The sequence below is a fragment of the Corvus moneduloides genome, chromosome 5, assembly GCF_009650955.1.
Source record: "Corvus moneduloides isolate bCorMon1 chromosome 5, bCorMon1.pri, whole genome shotgun sequence".
NCBI lineage: Eukaryota > Metazoa > Chordata > Aves > Passeriformes > Corvidae > Corvus > Corvus moneduloides.
The window spans coordinates 67,361,484-67,379,031 of NC_045480.1; the positions used below are offsets into that span (position 1 = coordinate 67,361,484).

Sequence of the window (17,548 nt, forward strand, 5' to 3'; positions counted from 1 at the left end):
GTTTAACCCTGCCTCCAGCCCCACCACGCTATTCCAGACCCAAAAAGCCACAAAAGGAACATTCCTACTGACACCAGAGCCACTTGTGTATAGCACCGTTATCCGAAGTAAAGTGTTCCCCTTTGGACTGTGCCAGCATGAGGGGGGGAAAAAAAACATCATGGTGGCTCCAGGCCAGTCTGAGACTTTTAATTAAAGTCTTTCCCAGCACCTGGACCCATGCTATCCAAAAGGCCTCAACCCAGGGGAGTTTTTTTCCCGTTACCCCAATTTTATAACATCAAATATTAAATCACTGTCAACCATTACTTCACTGAGTACAGCCTTCACTTTGCCTGGGAGAGCAGGAGAACAGGAAATTCAAATGTTGTCATTTTTCTTCCCTCTCAGTGAACCCAGCCGTCATGGCCACTAGTAATTCAGCTGATTTAGCACTTCATTTCCATTATACCTAATTTCCTTTTGCAAAATTCTGTCACAGATACCACCAGCCACCAAGTGAGAGGTTTAAATATATATATGTATATATACACAAACAGACATACATTTGTGTTTTTATCCACTCACACCTTTGGTGAACAGCATTTAAAATGGAAATGAGCATTAGTGCTCCTAACTAGGAAACAAAACTATGCTTAACCCAAGCCACAGGCCTTGAAAGAGCAACACACTGCACTGGGATGTTTATACAGTGCTTTGTAAAGAAGCCAAATCTCTCTCTCCTCTGGGTTTTCCTGCTCAGGTTGACTCAGCAGCCAGATGGCTTATGAAGGTACAGTGGGGTTTAAACTGCACATGTTTTAAATGAGCAGTCTTTAATAAAATCAACATATAAAAGGAATTAAAAAATACCAAAGCATCTTTTGCCCTTTCCTCTCCTACTAAAAAACAGGCCAGGAGCATCCCAACTGGAACACTGAGCAGCACAGAGAAGTACTTTAGCCATAATTAGCTCTTACTGCAGCTCATGTTTTATTGGGAGAAGAGGGGAAAGCCTGTCTCACTGGGAGGAAATCTGCTGAACCTGGGAGAATACACAGTCTTGTTTTTCCCAGCTTATTGCAGCTGCTCCCTGACCAGCCTGACACTCACTTCCAGCTGCCACTTTTCCTAATTGTTGTGCACATATCAGAAGGTGGTCTGGAGAATGGACAAAACAGTTTCAGCAACGTAACAGCAGCCAAGAGGGAGGGGATGGCTCTGCAAGGAGGGATTATGGTTGCAAATTTATATGCTGTGGACAGATTTATTTTCTCTAGTTAACACTTACTATTTCATACATTCCTCACATGGAAGTGGACTGTGATAGGTTTCACTGAACTACTGCTGCATTGCTGGCTTACAGCTTTTCCTGGCAACCTCGTCAAATGACTTGGAGCACAGGAGAAAAGGGAAATGGATATAAACTAATTTCAAAGTAGTGTAGGACTTGAGCAATTTTTGTGTCTTAATGCTAGTCTGGCCACCATGGATCCTGTAACATCAAGCTAGCCCCAAAAGAAAGAGCTCTACTTGAACCTCCTTATGAGACTGTAGTATCATCCTCTCTGTCTCAATCCTGAGGACTGTTTTGCTGCTGGAAGTGCTCTAAGGATGAGGAGCATCACCACAATGCTAAGTTACGTCTTATTGTCTTCTTCTACACAATAACAACACTGCCCCAAATGGGTCACTTGTCCTTACACTCCCTCATCATTTGTTCTCAAGTAAAGGAGATCAAGTGTTGTCTGCTGTCTCAAGGAACAAAGTATCTCCTCTTTCAAAAATCTGAGGCTTGGTAATGTTTTCTCAATCTTTCTAGATTTTAAAATTTTTCTTAAAAGGATTATTTAACATTTCTGGGTGATTTTCCACTGTACAGGATCTACAGGTGCCTTACAGCTAATAACCCAATATAAATATGCATGTGCAACAGCACTGCCCAGTCTGAAATGCTCTGGTGCAGATCGGGTCAGTTAAGTCCATTGTAACAACCAGTAAACACATTTCGCAGTCTACTAAAAACTGGCAAAAGAAAACATGTGGATATTTTTATTGTTAAATTACCTGTATAGAAGCTCCAACTTTTTCATTACAAAGGCTGCACACCAGTGCCCACCTACTGCTGGGAATGTGGGAAACTTTTGTGATGGGCTCCATTTTTTCGGGGCTTCCGATGCTCACCTAAGAGAAAAATGGTCAAAAAATGGAGTGACTGTGACACTGTTAACTGAAAAGAGAAACAATTTTATCAAAGAAGTCAAATTCTTTGTGTGTTTATGCAACTTCGTGTGTCCCAAATTCCTCAGTTTATAAGGATCTAAAATTCTTTTTTAGAAAAAAAAAATCAGCTTCTCACTTTGTGAACAAACAAACCAGTTTCAAGGTGAAGCCCACCAATTTAAGATTACCATACAGAATGAACACTCTGACTACAAGAGCACACAGGAATTCAAACCTTCACATTCAAATTTTCCTGATTCACCTTTAATGTTCTGTTTACAAAGTGAAACAGTATCTGGTGTCCTTGTGAAATGAGCTTTGCCAGCAGCAAAGGCCTCATTTTCCAAGGTCCAATTTTGATCGAAAAAGGGAATGGAATCAGTTTCTTTACAGGTGAGGCATCATCCCCAGCCAGGCTTTTTATCTAACCAAGAATCTTTTATCCTGCACTTCTAAGTTGAACAATGCTTTAAAGAGGGTTTTTTTCTCTCTCCCAGAATCACATTCCAGCACCCACCTCTGGAATCCAGAGAGCACAGCTGACGTGCACCCACTTGGTGCCACTCCGGGTGGGCTTCATGGCGCCGCCCTTCTTGGGGCACAGGAGGCACTTGGGCTGGACGCCCAGCGCGCAGGTCCGGCACAGCCAGCTGCCCTCGGGCACCTTCAGGATCCCGTAACACGCCTGCACCCCCGCGGGCAGCAGAGGCAAAGAGAACAAAGCAAACACCAGGTTGTTTCTCAGCTCTTTACACACAGCCTCTCAACTCTCACAGTTATTTTTACTCGGAGGGAAGAGTGCAGGACAGCAACTAATTAAGAGCCCATGTGTCAGAAGACTGCGTCTTTATGGAGCCCTCTGTCCAAATTCCTATCAGCTTTAACATGCGTAAGTTTCAGGTTTGATGTGATCGGAGACACACTACAGGTCCGAAAATATCAACTTTACTCTGCATATCTTGTAGGATAGTCACTTGTACTTACAGCTGCATATCACTGTACTAATGATAAAGCACCCAATTCTTTATCTTTAGTACAAAAGCAGTTAAGTAACACATGCCAGAAAATGGGTTTCCTGCTCACCAGACAAGTTTTTCCAAACACCGAATGACAACAGAAACTTGTTAAAGCTGGGAAGGAAGGACAGGCTGATAGGAAGGCACCTGCCACAGTAAGAAGCACCCATGGAAACAGATAGGCTAAAATTGTATCTCTTCTTTTACCTTACGAAAACTTCTGAACTACCACAGAAAGGTGACACATAGTAGTGCTTCCTTAGCAAGGCTCAGTAGGTTCTCTGTTAAGTTACCTGTAATAAACCCTACCTGAGTCCCTTTTGGAGAAGTTTCTGTTACCACCCTACACCCTGCTGCTGTGCCCGGGCCACCGTACCTGGTGCACACAAATATTGCATTTGTCACAGAACACCATTTCATTGCCATCCTCTCCATCTGGAGACTGACAGACGTCGCAGACAACGTCCTCATCATACTCAATCCCAAGCCCTTCTTCCGTCTCGATGGCGTGGTTCATGTTATCGTAGCAGCGCTGTTCAAACTCCTCCATCACCCTTTCCATGGTGTACTCATCCAGCTCCAGCATCCCTGAAAAACAGGAGCTGTTCACTTAGTTAAAGAAAAGAGTGATGACCATCACCACAAACATCTCCACCTTTTTTTTTTAAACAGCTGAGCAGACACGGCCAATCCCCACATGGATGCATTTCATTCCTAGACAATCATGTCTATTCCAGCATAAACCACCAGGGAAACTGTAAAAAGAACGTCAAAGTTGTCTTATAACTGTATTAAACTAACAGAAGTAGAGTATCGAAATCTTTCAAATTCTGAGAGAAACTTTCAAAGACTGATTCTGGCTTCCTGGTCTTGTTCTCACTTTTCCTTCTGGGACAGGCACCATGTATGGCTTTTGCTCCAATTTTGCCATCCAGATGCTGACTCTTTGATGAAAGATTTGAAAGTATTTTGAACCAAAAGTGATGGAGCAAGGGGAGAAAAATCAATGACAAAATCTCTTATGATACTAGAAGCAAATCTGCAGTTTCTAACAACAGTTATTGGTTTATCACAAGTTCCAACCCAACAGGGTGCAACCCCAGCTGAGGTGTCCATCAGACCCTGCTACACCAATAAATTAATTTGTTTTAAAAAGTGAGAAACGTATCTGAAATAAATGCAACATCAAATCTAGGACAATAAATAAATGCAATATCTAATCTGGAATTTGCTCTTTTCCAAAAGCATCCATCAGAAAATTATTCATGACACACAGCTACAGGCTGATTATGTTGTGGTATTGTGTAATTCAGATTTGTTTTGAAACAGAAAGGCCTCCCCTTCCAGGTAACTCCCCCAGTTTATATCCTGGGCATGACCTTCTATTGTGTAGAATATCCCTTTGGTCAGTTTGGGTCACCTGCCCTGCCTATGCTCCCTCCCAGTTTCTTTTGGTCACCTCCTCACTGGTGAAGCTTGAGACAAGGAAAAAAAAGCCCCTAACTTAGGATAAACACGAACCCCAAAATATCAGTGTGTTATCAACACCATTCTCATTACAAATCCAAAATACTGCACTTGTAACGGCTACTGAGAAGAAATTAACTCTATCCTTGCTGAAACCAGGACAGACAGAGAGGAGATGGCCACCTCAGGATGGGTGTTTTAACAAGAAAACTCTCCTTTTGGCCCTTCCTGTGAAAAACCGAGCCAAAAATTCTACAAATGAAGAATAAAAAGCCTCTCTAGCTCCTCCAGATCCGAAGACAAGCACTCCACAAAAGTAAGCTTCCCTTACTGACAGGTAAATCCTTCCAGCAGAGATCAATGCATCCCATACTACCCAAACTGAGCAGCTGAAAGGCAGCAAAAGGGAACATCCAACATCCTGCTGATGAAAGAATTTTGCCGTGCAACCCAGACCTGCTGCACCAGCAAAGCAGATGATGGCAGGTTTTGCACCAGCTTGCAACTGAGTTCTGACCTCACAACTGCTCTCGCTTTGTAAGTGACCCTTGGGGACGTGTGATTGACTGACTGTGCATTTGCAAGGGTCACAGCACGGGAAGCAGGCGCTGCAGCTCCCGTTCAGAGGTTTGCAGTCATTCTTCTACGGACACACTGTACCTTCTCAGTACCTGAAGCAGTCCAACAGGTATCAAAGAAAACACAGGGAATTCATGGCTGCAGGGACACCATAAGGAAGTGCTCCAGGTGCAGATCAGAAAGTAGCTCACTTTTCAAATGCCCATTTGTAGTATCTGTAGTGTGCAGTGTCTGACCAAGCACCCATGTACATGTTTCAAGAGCCCCAACGTGCTGCCTGGCACTGACAGGAGCATCTCCTTCCCTTTACATGCAGCAAAACTGACTGGGTCATGATTTAGAGCAAACAAACTACAATAAACTACACCAAAACATAAGATCCAACAAATCCTAGCTGTTCAGTGTGCCATGTGCAGCATGTACTTTTAAAGGTTATGCTGGTGTAGCAGAATGGCTACCACAGGGCTTCCTGCAGAGGTACAAATCTTCCCCTCTTGTGCTGCTCACATGCCACTGTAAGAGCCCTCTTTTGGTTTTGGCACAAGACGGACAGACTGGATAGGAGGATACCAAATAAACAATAAAAAATGCGTTTTTCCCTTGAGGAAAGCTAAGGGAACTTGCTGCTGCTGTTTTCCTGAAGATAACTGGAAAGGTAACCTAAACTCTGGAATCGTAAACTGAAATCCTCTAAGCCCAACACAAAACCTGAGCAGGACTGATGTGAAATCTGGAAAAAACACCTGGGTAAGAGACCAGGTCAAGACATCATCTGTTTCTTTCATGTGTTGGTTTAGAAAGGAGAAATAGAGTTACAAATGGTCATTTTGTGGTTTACCACTTCTTCAGCCATGCCACCTATGGGCTACAGCCAGGTAAAACATGTTTGACTAAACTGCAACCCAAAGCAGGGAACTGCCACAATGCCAAAACAAAACCCAGAAGTGTTCACCAGCATGTCCAAACCTCTTCTATCTGGCACAGCACCATTTCCCTCACCCAAACAATGTGGTAGAAGTTCTGTGCTGACTTACATCCTATTCAGGAAATCCTCTCCTGAAGCACTCACCAAAGAAACACTCCAGTTCACCCTTCTCCCCTGTCCTTTCCCACACACAGCCCATTCTGCAGAAAAGGGAACAGCTATTCCCCTTGTGCCAGCTCCTCCTGCTTTGGAACTAGAGCACACAGTCACAGAGAGATTTGGGAGCTCCCTCCAATAAATCATTGCAGGAATTCCTTACTGTCCCATTCCCTGCAGCACTCAGCTGGCACAAACCTGCCAAACAACTTGTCTTGTCTATCCACACTGCACACCACTACCTAAAATGATGACACAGATTTGTGATGAAGAGAAAAATGAATAAATTCGAAAAACTACCTCAGTGGTCTATCTGATGTTCTCTTTGAGAACCAAAATGGCAAACTGGGAACTTTGTGAAATGAAAAGCAGCAGAGAAAAGACCAAAACATGTGGTCAGATTCTGACCAGGTCTAAGCAGATACAATGCAGGAGTTATGAAGGCATCTATCTTAGGGCTTAATCACATTCAGGTCTGCTTTCCCGTGGCTACCCCAACTCATAATTACTATCTCCTCATACCTCTACTGTTTCCTCCCACTGCTGCCCTCCCCGAAATTATTCTTAAGATTGCCAGCTTTAAAGGGAAAAAAGGCAACAAATCACTCATTGCTCACCCATTTCTTTGAATTCTTCATTGGCAAGTTGCAGCCATGCTACGTCCACATCATTGAGGTCATAGCGACACATGCTGTCTGCCAGGGTTCGAATGTCAACGTAGCCCAGCTCAGGAGGCTCTGCGCCTGAGGAAACAATGTATTTCCTGGGACGCGTGAAGGTGACGGCTTTTGTCTCGCACACAACTCTGAAACAGACACACAGGCAGACATGAGGTGTGCCGGGCTGCTGAGAGGCTCATCTCTAGAGAATTCAAAATGCTTTACTCTAAGCGACTAACAACCAGCAGCAGCAGCCACCTAACCATCCCAGCAATCACCTGGCACCACGGAGATGGGAAAACAGTTCTGTGCTCTTCCATAACAGACTGGTGGTAGAAGAACTTAACTGGAGTCATCTAGAAATTCAGTTCATTACCAGAATTCTAAACAAAATTACATATTAGAGGACAGAGCTGTGCTTCCTCTTACCTGAAATTCCCATTCGTTTAAAGCTAAAGCAGGAACACTGTATTTACATAGTGGCTGCCATATACACAGATGTTAAACTCTGGTTTAAGACATTTTTTAAATCAAATCTGTTTAACTAAAATACTGACAACAAGAACACTCAAGGAGAAAAGAAGTATTTCCAGCTGTGGGAGCAGAGGACATTGTCCCTTCTCTTAGTTAACAGCACATACTGAAATTGAGCTTGGATGACACCCACTTCACAGCACAACCCTGGTCCCTCCAGGAGCAACAGGCCACACTGCCAAATGTGTGCCTCCTGCAGTACCACTGGAGATGATTTTTCGGGGTGCTGCAAAGGAGGAGATTGCACCACTCTGTGTTGCCACAACTCTCTGCTGGGAACAGCCTAAGCTCCACAATAAGCAGGACAGCCTCCATCCTCCAGTCTATTCTGCCCCCATCTGAGGTCCCGTGTGTTAACTCCTCCTAGCAGAAACCCTGATCTGCCATTGCTGTATTTGCACAAACAGATCTCAGTAAATCCTCTACCTCTTTCAGTCTTCTGCACATCCCTAAAGCTTTCCCTCTTCTAGCTTATTTCAGACAACGAGAAACGATAAGCAAGAGCCAAATGCTGAATTTGGGGCTTCTGAGGTGCTGTGAAAAAATACAAATGTGAATGACCTTGCCAGCCTAACTGCACTGCCCTGTTTCTGGTAATACTGCACAGTATGAAAATGTTAGACACTACTGCATCTTCACAGAGAATGTACTTTAGATTGGGCACTGCTCTTCAAATCTTCCTTACCATAAATTCCTCCCAGAGTACCTCTCAATGGAAATCATAACCTCTGGGCAGCACCCTGCCACAGTAGTGGCACAGAATAAACAAGCATAGTGACTCTGACCTCAAAACAATTCCCTTTCCTGGCTTCATTTCTGCGATAGAAAGAAGTAAAAAAAAAAAAAAAAAAAAAAAAAAAGGCAAGTCTTACTACACACTGAAAACCATTCAGCTGAATTGTCCCTCTGACCACGTGTTTACAGTGAATCACCACACAGCCTCACTCCCTTCTCTCTCCTGCTCCTCTGCCCTCACTAGTCACTACCAGGCCACACCTTTCATTTGCTGCTATGTTCCTTGCATCAGCTCCCTGTACAGCCTTGGCTTCTATCCTACACCAGCTATGATCTGTCTATTGCTTATTCCACATACAGAACACCCTCCCTTCCCTCCCAAAGTCAGGAACAGAGCAGTTCCGCACTCCAGCAGCACCCTGGCAGGGCTCTCCAAGTGTTCTGTGAGGGAGCAAAGAAATAATCAGGCATCAGTGGGCCCCTCTGACCAGCAGGTGCTCAGCAGCAGGACTACACAAGATAGCTCAGCAGCTAACAAGGAGTGGTGCCTGCTGTGCCAAAACCTACAACTGTAGATGCCTTCTTTCCCTATCTTTTCACATCTTAAATTTAGAGCAACATCTCTACTGGCCCTTGGCAGAGAAAAGCTCTCTCCTAGGTGAGTACCTGGACCTGCTATAACCACCAAACCACCTCCCTGACAGACACAGGGCAGTGATCCTCTGGGAGGTTTTTCCTCTGCTCCAGTCCACAGGTGTCCTGGCCCTCCCACAGCCTTGGGAGATGCTGAACAGAGAAATCAGTGAGGAGCAGGCAATGTGAGTGCACATGTACTCTGTGTGTGTTTGTCTCTGCAGGGACTGGGAGAGGTCAGTGTGGAGCAGGGAAAGGCTATGTTCCCATGTTCTAAACTGCAGAGCAGAGAGCAAAATGCCAGGTTGTCCTTCGAGCTCTGGGTCCAGCCCTTCAGAAGAAGGAAGGACAGGGTTTACCTCATGTGCAGGTTAGCTCCTCATCGTACAGACCTAGGGGGGCACTCTGCAGGTTGCTGCACAGAACAAAAACAACACTAACAAATATTCCTGAAGCCCCCCCCAATCCAAGGTTAGACCTGACAGATGCAGACCTAACAAGAAGAAGTCAGTGTACCATCATCATGAATTTTTTGCTGTGTATTAAGGACTGAGCTGTTGTGGTCCCACTAGCACTGGTGGGTCGTTTGGTAATGACTTATGGGCCAGCCTGGACTGACTCAAAGAGATCTAGAATGATTAAATGGCAAAAATCCTTGTTCTTATTTTCTCCAATCCCTAGTAAGCATAAAATGGGCTGCAGCACACTCCTGCCCTTAGAACTGCAGTGTTTAATTTGAAACAGGAAATAGTATCTACGTGTAACAAACATGGCAAGGAAAATAAGGGGGTTTTGGATACGAGGTAGAAAATCTCACATTATTTAGTTACATGCACATCTGGACAGTTCTTAAAACAGACGAAATGTTGTACAATCAATTTCTTGGGTTAGTAAATGAAATCACACAAGAAAATAATACGAAAACAAAATAAATGCTGTGTTTTCTCTAGCCCTTAAGCCTGGTTTGTCCAGCTGTTCCTTGAAAGGAACCTAAGGCTTGGAAATAAGCAGAGGGAACACCAGACAAGGGCTCTTCCGGCAGTGATAAGTGAGCTCAAGTCTGGCTTAAAAATAGAAGCTATTTTTAAGGTTCTGTCATCACACTCCATGCTAGTGTATTGCCAAAATCAGTCCTCTGACATTTATATTTCATACAGAACAGGCCTGATTCTTGACCTCTCTGACCATTCAAAAAGGTGAGGCAGGTTGCTCTTCATCTCTGAGAATCAAGACCTTCCTAGCTGGGCACTGTGCAATAAAGCTCAGGAAGCCAAGGCAATGTAGACATAAGCTGCTAGCACAAATGTGTGTGTATTTGTTCACATTCCTCCAAATTATACCTGGCTACTGGTTCTGGGATGGTCCCTGGGCTAACTGGCACCTGAACTCCCTTTTCCCACTCCTGCCTCCAGGGATCTGCCAGCACATAGTATTCATCAGGGTTCAGCTGGAAGGAGTCATGTAACTTCATGGCAGTGATCAGGTCCGTTCTGAACACCTGCAAAGAGAGTGACCAAGAGAGAAAAATAGAGACACTGACATTTGATATTGACACTCTATGATTCACAGCTTCAGGGTAACCATGGAGCACAGTGTGTAACAGGGTCACTGTACCACCAGTGCACTAGCCCAGCCCACTGCAGAATAAAGTTTAGCTTCATGGCAGGGAAAGGGGTGGCTGAAGGCACAAATACTGACAGGATGACTTTCTCTAACTCCACTGGTTCTCCTCCTGCACTGGAGACATAGTTCTAAAAGGTGTTACCCACTTTTACCTCCACACTGGCTGCAATAAAAGCTGCAGGAGCTCTGAGTTGTAAAACACCAGCACAAGGAAGATTCATTTTTGCTCCAAGACTTTTTGGTTTTTTTTTTTTTTTTTAAATTATTGGAGCTCTGACTCATACGAAGACATTCTAGAAATTCCCTGTAGTACAAATAAAGGCATGACTCCACCATGACCAGCTGCAAGAGGAAATTCTAAGGAGATGACTCTTTGTGCAAGTACTTAAAAAAATAACCCAAAAGATCAAAAAAATAAGACCCAAACTAGAATTCTGGTGGCAGTGCCCTGTTCAGCACAGATATTATTCAATCAGCTACAGAAACCTCTGTGTCACAGCTGTTATTTTACCTTGCCTTTGCAAAGGCATCCAGCTCTAAAGCCAGCAGGATGCTTGGCAACCTTTGGGCTAGCAGCCATGAACAAGCAGCCGTGCTGTCTTCAACAAGCCACAGAATGAAATAAAAAGGGATTCACTCCTGTGGCAGGCCTGCTGTGGCACTGCTGTGACAGCTCCAGCCTGCTGGTGTTGCAGAAAGCCAAGAGTGCTGCTATCACAGGCATCCCAACTACAGGCCTGCACTTGCTGATGTGAGTTCCAGCCCTTCCCACTCCACTCCCTGCAAAAGGCAAGGCCCTCCTCACCTCCACAACACTAATTTGTAACTACTCCATGCCTCATTCAAAGGAAAGGGTTAAAAAGCAACCAGGTGACAGAAAATAAGCACCACTAGGACAAGAAAACTACAGGTAGAGCTCCCTGCAGACTTCTCAGTCTGTGGTTGTCAGAATCAACATCCAGCAAGCCCCATGCTGCAGCTACAGAGGAAAAGACTCTGGGTTTTCAGAGCAGTGCTCCTAGGCTCCCTGACGAGGCTGCTAAGGGGGCAAAGTGACCCATCCTCCCAGCCCCAAACCAATGGCCACGCTGTGTCCTCAGCCCCAGCCTGCTGCTGCACGTGGCTGAGGCAGAACCAGATGTACACAGAGAGCTAACCAGGCAGGCCTCCCCAGGGCAGCCACTTCTGTCATCCACTACTCACACACCTGAAAACCCCGGGATTTTTGGGAAGGATTTTAGTGCATCTGATAGCTAATCACACTTCTGAGAATCTTTTCAAGTGTGATTTGCCTTGCCACACTGCACACCTTGAAGCCTTTCCTCCCTCCCAACACACACACACTATCCCACTTCTGTCTGTGTATGTTTCTGTTTCCACTCTGGTTTTGTCATTAAAATAGCATAAAATCATGACATTTTTCTTAACGCTTGTCTTGACTTGTTCAGAAAAACTGCCAACATTAAAAAGTAAAGAAAAATATTACCATATGAAGAAGAAGGTGAACGCTGGTAATGAAATATAATGAAATGTTTTAAACAATTCAATTACAAGTCCTGTGAGGCTTTAATCAAGAAATGAAAAGTAAGCCACAAAGTAAACGGGCTCACAAAACAAACAAGCACAGCTGGCCTGGGGATTCTGCACTTTTAAGTGATTTGACTTAAAGCAATCAAAAGTCAAATTAAAAGACTAAAAATATAAAATGGGACACAAACCTTGCTCAATCTCAGAGCCAAAATAACTCAGGCTCTTGGATAAATTTGTCACAAAACTCCCTCAGAAGCAAAGCTAACACAGCACCTGACAGCCAAGAAACTCCTTCCCAGGCCAGTGGCCCCGTGACACCATTCTTTCTGCTCTAGCTGCTGATGCAATCAGAGTGCCTGGAGGAAAGCAGAGCTTACAGAAGTGCTGGCTCTCAGAAGCACTGAACACTTCAAAGCTAAAGGGTGAAACCCTGGCCACACTGAAGTCAATGGGAATTTTGCCACCAACTTCAATGAGCACAGGATTTCACCCGGGGAATTTACCAAGTGTCACTCTCCTGCCAGCGCGCTTCTCCTGCTGTGGTGAGCAGGGACAACACAGAGGGGGGAAAGGCTGTGGAGCAGAGCTAAAGGGAAGTACAAGAGAAGTTCATCCAGCCTGAGAAAACATGAGAGAACAGCACAAAACTGCTAAGATTCTGACAACAAAAGCAAGGTAAGAGAGAGAAGAAAACAGAAGCACGCAAAAAAACAACAGCAAGGCTCCTAATTATCTCAGATAATTTCTTGATAGCCTTTCATGAGGTAGCTCTCAAAAGCAGGCATAAGGGGCTACTTCTAAGGGATGCACAACTCAAAAGATAACTAAGGAAAACAAGCCTATTGCTAACAAGAATAAATTCACCAGGGATCTCCACATTCACAAAAAAAAGGTCTTTAAGAGCCAACAATCAAAGGAGTTTGGAAACTGCCAGTACCAGGCATAGTTCACTCTGAACAAAGAATGGGATTCTCCTTGTGAGAACTCTTCTCTGAGACTTAAGTACACTGTCATTAGGGAGGTTAATAAAGCAGTTTTTCCTCAACACCACTCACTAATGTGTCAGGAACACATGTACTGGGCACGCACAATAAATGAGAAATTCCATCTCCCAGAGCTAATTGTTTCTTTGCAGCTTCTACAAAGTCTACAGTGTAGTATTTTGCCTGAAGACAGGAAGATTCAGCAAGAACATTTCCAAAGAAATGGATCACATTTTGTGTGTTACTAACAGCTGATCCAACCTGGAAAGTTCAAAGATTTTTATCTCCCCTGATAGTATTTCTTCAAAGCACTAGACGAGAGAGAACTGTCAGGAAGCAGATTTCTAGTTTGACAAGCACTTTAGCAAAGATCACACACACCAAGCCCCAATACAAACTATGAAATAAATGCGCCTAATGTAAATTTCCACTGTTCACAAATCAAGCTGCAAATAAACCCTGATGCCTAAAATAGCACAAGAAAGGCTCTGCAGCTATGCTGAATGGGTGTCAGACTACAACAAAATTCACAGATAGAAACTGGTGGTGGCAGTAGCTGTGCCAACAGCTGAACTCTCTGATCTTCGGGGGAGAGAGGGGTGGGGAAGAAGGGGTGAGGGAGGGGAGGTATGTGCCAGCCAAAATGTAGCGTTAAAAAAAAAAAAAAAAAGTAAATCAGAAAAAATTGATCCATTACCAGAAAACATGTATGTATATATTTTGTACAGGTACTTCGACAGATGTAACAAAATGCAAATCAAATTCCAGAAATACCTCAGAAGGTTTCCGGTCTTCATCTCTGGAACACGAAGTCCTACAACGCCGAGATCTGGAATGCTGGGACCAGGTAGACAGACCTAGGATACAGAAATGATAATTTGCAGGCTTCTGTGACAAACCTCCAGGAAACTCTTTCAAAATGAACCAGAAAATAAAAGCCACTCAATCCTAAGCGTCTGTGATCACTCTCCTGGGTCTGTTTTGTTCCTCATTTCCTAACTGAGGTATGCCTGTACTGGTTGCACTGCAATTACCTGCCTTCCACCCAGCATTCCAAAAAAGCCACTTCATAACATCCTTCCCCCTGAGCATCAATAAATGACTTACTGCAGATTAATAACTGACCAGGAGCTCTGCCAATAGCCTGGGATGTACTCTTTGAAGTTAATGTCCTAGATACCTACACCGGTTACCTGATTTCTGCTGGCGTAAGCCCCTGCAGAATGAAGCACACTGCCACACACACACACACACACAGAGCAGAGCCCAACGAAGAAGCTGTTGTCTCTTCTCCCAAGCAAATCTCCCAGTGTGGTTGTACGATTTTTGTCTGCATAATTATTCACGACATTCCAAACAAATTATACCTTTTTTGCCTTGAAACCGTTTGACAGAGTCTCTGTCAGCTTTCAGAAATATTGTAACAGGAGGAAAGGAAAAAGAGAAAGAATCTGCACTCCTTTGACAAGATCGTGCTTTGACGCCAGAATATATTATACCTGTGAAAATCAACTAATTTCAACACAGGAAGATTTACAGGTACAGCAGGTATTTTCCACTGCCAACTACACAGCAGTAAAGGAAAAAAAAAAAAAAACCAATAAATCCTTCTGGGTTGCAGAGATGAAGGACTTGTACTAGGTCCACCTGATAGGGAAGCTAAGACCTATGTTGTGAACTCTGAAGGATACAATCAGAATTTGAAAATCTGGGCATTAATTGTAGACAAATTGAAACAAACTGATGCAAACACCTTCCCACACCACTCATTCCTTCACTGCCTGTGCACAAACACGGTAGGAGTTAAAAGGGTAAGGCTACAGTCTGTAAGAGCAGCACCGCCCCACAGCAGCCAGCAGAAACCTCTTGAGGATCAGAAAGCACTGCTCAAAAGCACAGGATGGGATAAGTTCTCTATGAAAAAATAAAAAAAATAATTTTAGAAGTGAAGTAACTGTTCAAGGCTTTCATTGGAAAGATATGACTGAATAAGAAGTCATCAGAAGAATTCATTACGTTTTAGTTATCTGTTTGTCTTCTCTTTTCAGTTAGTGATACTTTAAGGAATCTGCCCCAATAAAAACTCTCTGGAACACAGCAATGAATAACAAACATTACACAGAATATGCATAATGGTCAAAACTGAAGCAATGTTCACAGCAAATAGCTAAAAATCTTATCTCCTGAGGTAAGAATACAGAGAGGATCATTTTAAGCAAATGTTAGTGTTTTAATATAAAAGACGGTGAAGTTATACGTACTCTTCCTTCTTTATATGAAGGGGAAAAAAGAAGAAAAAGAAAGAAAAATAGTGACTGACTGCCATTTATTAATCTGTGAGAAAAGCCAGACTCCCAAAATCATTTAACTACCATTCCATTTAAATGTTCCCTAGAAAACTGAAGAAGAAACACAAGCAGGAGTATGAACTTCTTGTGAGGATCCTATCAGCCCATCCCCAAACTCAACTTAAGGTCAGAAGGGAATAAGTAAAATGCCTCACAAAAACTGGGAGATATACAGCTAAAACGCATGACAAAAAAACCCAGAATTTTTCCCTGCAATGTAGCAATGTAAATATTAACATTTTAACACTCAGACAGATGTGATTTCTTTAATCAACAGCCTCCCTAGAAGACACAGACCACATACATACCCACACAGATTAGCATTCAGTTCTCATGGGTTCTGATATTTTCCATTGCCAAGACATTAATATCTGACCAACTAGCTGCCACTGAGGTGTTCAGCGAGTCAAACCACTGTGCCAGCAAGTCAGCACCTGGAAATTTCTAATTCCTTTGTGGATCTGAGTGTTTTTGTACAGTGTTGGACCTGGGAGAGAGATCCTGCACACAAGATAAAGAATTAAGAACAACAAGCCATACTGGCAAGGAGAGTTTGATTCAAGTTTCTGTGAGAGATGAGCTGGTGAGTCTGGCAGCTTTAAGGCAGTTGTTCCCAAGGCAAGCATCTGGCAAAATTAGTGTAGTGGCAGTGTGATGTACTTCTGGGTCTTTACCAGTGTCTTTTAATTCAGCTCTGATGACAATTTATCATAAATTGAATTTAAAAAGAGTATGGGCTGCCTTTTTTTTTTTTTTTCCCCCTCAATAGGGGGTATTATCAGATGGATTTCCACGTCTCTCTCATGCCACAAAGAAGCTACAAAGGTGAGGAGTAAACCAATCCCTGCCATATCATCCATCTCCATTTCTTCACTGTGTCATCTTACACATCAGAACAAGTGTCTTAAACACACACTTCTATGTCCATGTACACAAGGGTTTGGTCACTAGATTAATTAACTATTCCATGTTACACAAAAGGGTAACTCTCATCATCAAAACTACAAGAGCCTCACTTTAAATGATTTTTTAAGTGCTATATGAAAGCACACTGTGTAAAATTTCCATGCATAAGAGACAAACACAGCCAGCCTTCCTCAGGATCCTCAGTTATAATGAGTGATTTTTCCATGCCAACTACCTCGCTACACCGAATAAAAAAAGAAAGTTTCTCAGATAGTTCTGTAACAGACGCATCCTTGCACATAAAATTGGTAAATGCACAGTGGAAACACTGTTACTGAAGAGGCTGTTGGATTTTTCTGAGTAGTGTAAACTCCATAATACTAGCAGAAAACGGTGGAAGAATTCCTCATGGGACTGAGGTTTTACTAGACACTGCAGCTAACAGATGACCTTTGGCAAGGGCTTCACGTCAATAGGGAAAACATTTACTCACTGAATAAACAAAGCCAGACTATAAGCCTTGAATTCATAGAGTCAAACAGCACCACTGCTTAGACACGAAAGTAAGAAATTGGAGGAGCCAGCCAAATGACAGCAAAATATTCAGCCCATAACAGTATTGCATCTAACTGCTTTTGAAATCCCAAACAAGAGTTTCAATTCTGCTTCCATCACAGCTAATGGCAAAATACCCCTGTCTTTACCAGTGCCAAGCACAGGACACTGAATTTCCCAAAGCTGCTCTCATTAACAAGCCATCCACCCACTTTGCCTACACCAATAAAAGTGCAGGAGGGAAATGAAGGATGTTATTTGTCTATTAAGCATCTTTCCCATATTTTCATTCCTAATCCAGAAAAGGGACCTCACTGAAAGCAAAAATTCAGAGGCCGTTACACCTACTTCAGTGGTTAATGATCTGATTTGTACATCGTGAGTGCATGAAGTAAGAACCATTCCTGGATTCTACAAAAGGAAGAATCTGCTGTGGTCAAAACAAAACACAGGATTCAAAACAGCTCTTCTGTACTATAAAAAGCACATGAAGCTATTTCAGTTATTTTAGAAAGATTCCAGACACTTCTCGCCACAATTATCCTCTTTTATTAAGTATCCAAAATCACCGTATTCACCAAATTTCCTGAGAACTAGCCTTAGTCTCAAACTGGATTAGGATCACCAAGACTAGAAAAACAACTAAAGATCAAGACAAGAGTTAAACTCAGTTTTGGTAAAATAAAATTAAAATTTA

The 17,548-nt window shown here is 43.2% G+C and overlaps 1 protein-coding gene across 7 annotated transcripts in view; it reads right to left on the bottom strand.

The window, feature by feature from the left end:
- JADE1 (jade family PHD finger 1) overlaps window positions 1–17,548 on the bottom strand; it is a 43,217-nt gene that overhangs the window by 6,531 nt on the left and 19,138 nt on the right. For 6 of the 7 annotated variants that reach the window (XM_032108598.1, XM_032108601.1, XM_032108597.1 and 3 more), the window contains exons 3-8: window positions 13,817–13,899; window positions 10,247–10,404; window positions 6,963–7,150; window positions 3,595–3,806; window positions 2,720–2,887; window positions 2,047–2,163 (exon numbers count right to left, since the gene is read on the bottom strand). In XM_032108598.1, coding sequence (XP_031964489.1) covers window positions 2,047–2,163; window positions 2,720–2,887; window positions 3,595–3,806; window positions 6,963–7,150; window positions 10,247–10,404; window positions 13,817–13,899 — 926 coding nt within the window. The remainder of the gene's footprint in view (window positions 1–2,046; window positions 2,164–2,719; window positions 2,888–3,594; window positions 3,807–6,962; window positions 7,151–10,246; window positions 10,405–13,816; window positions 13,900–17,548) is intronic. The other variant, XM_032108599.1, reaches the window with a different exon arrangement.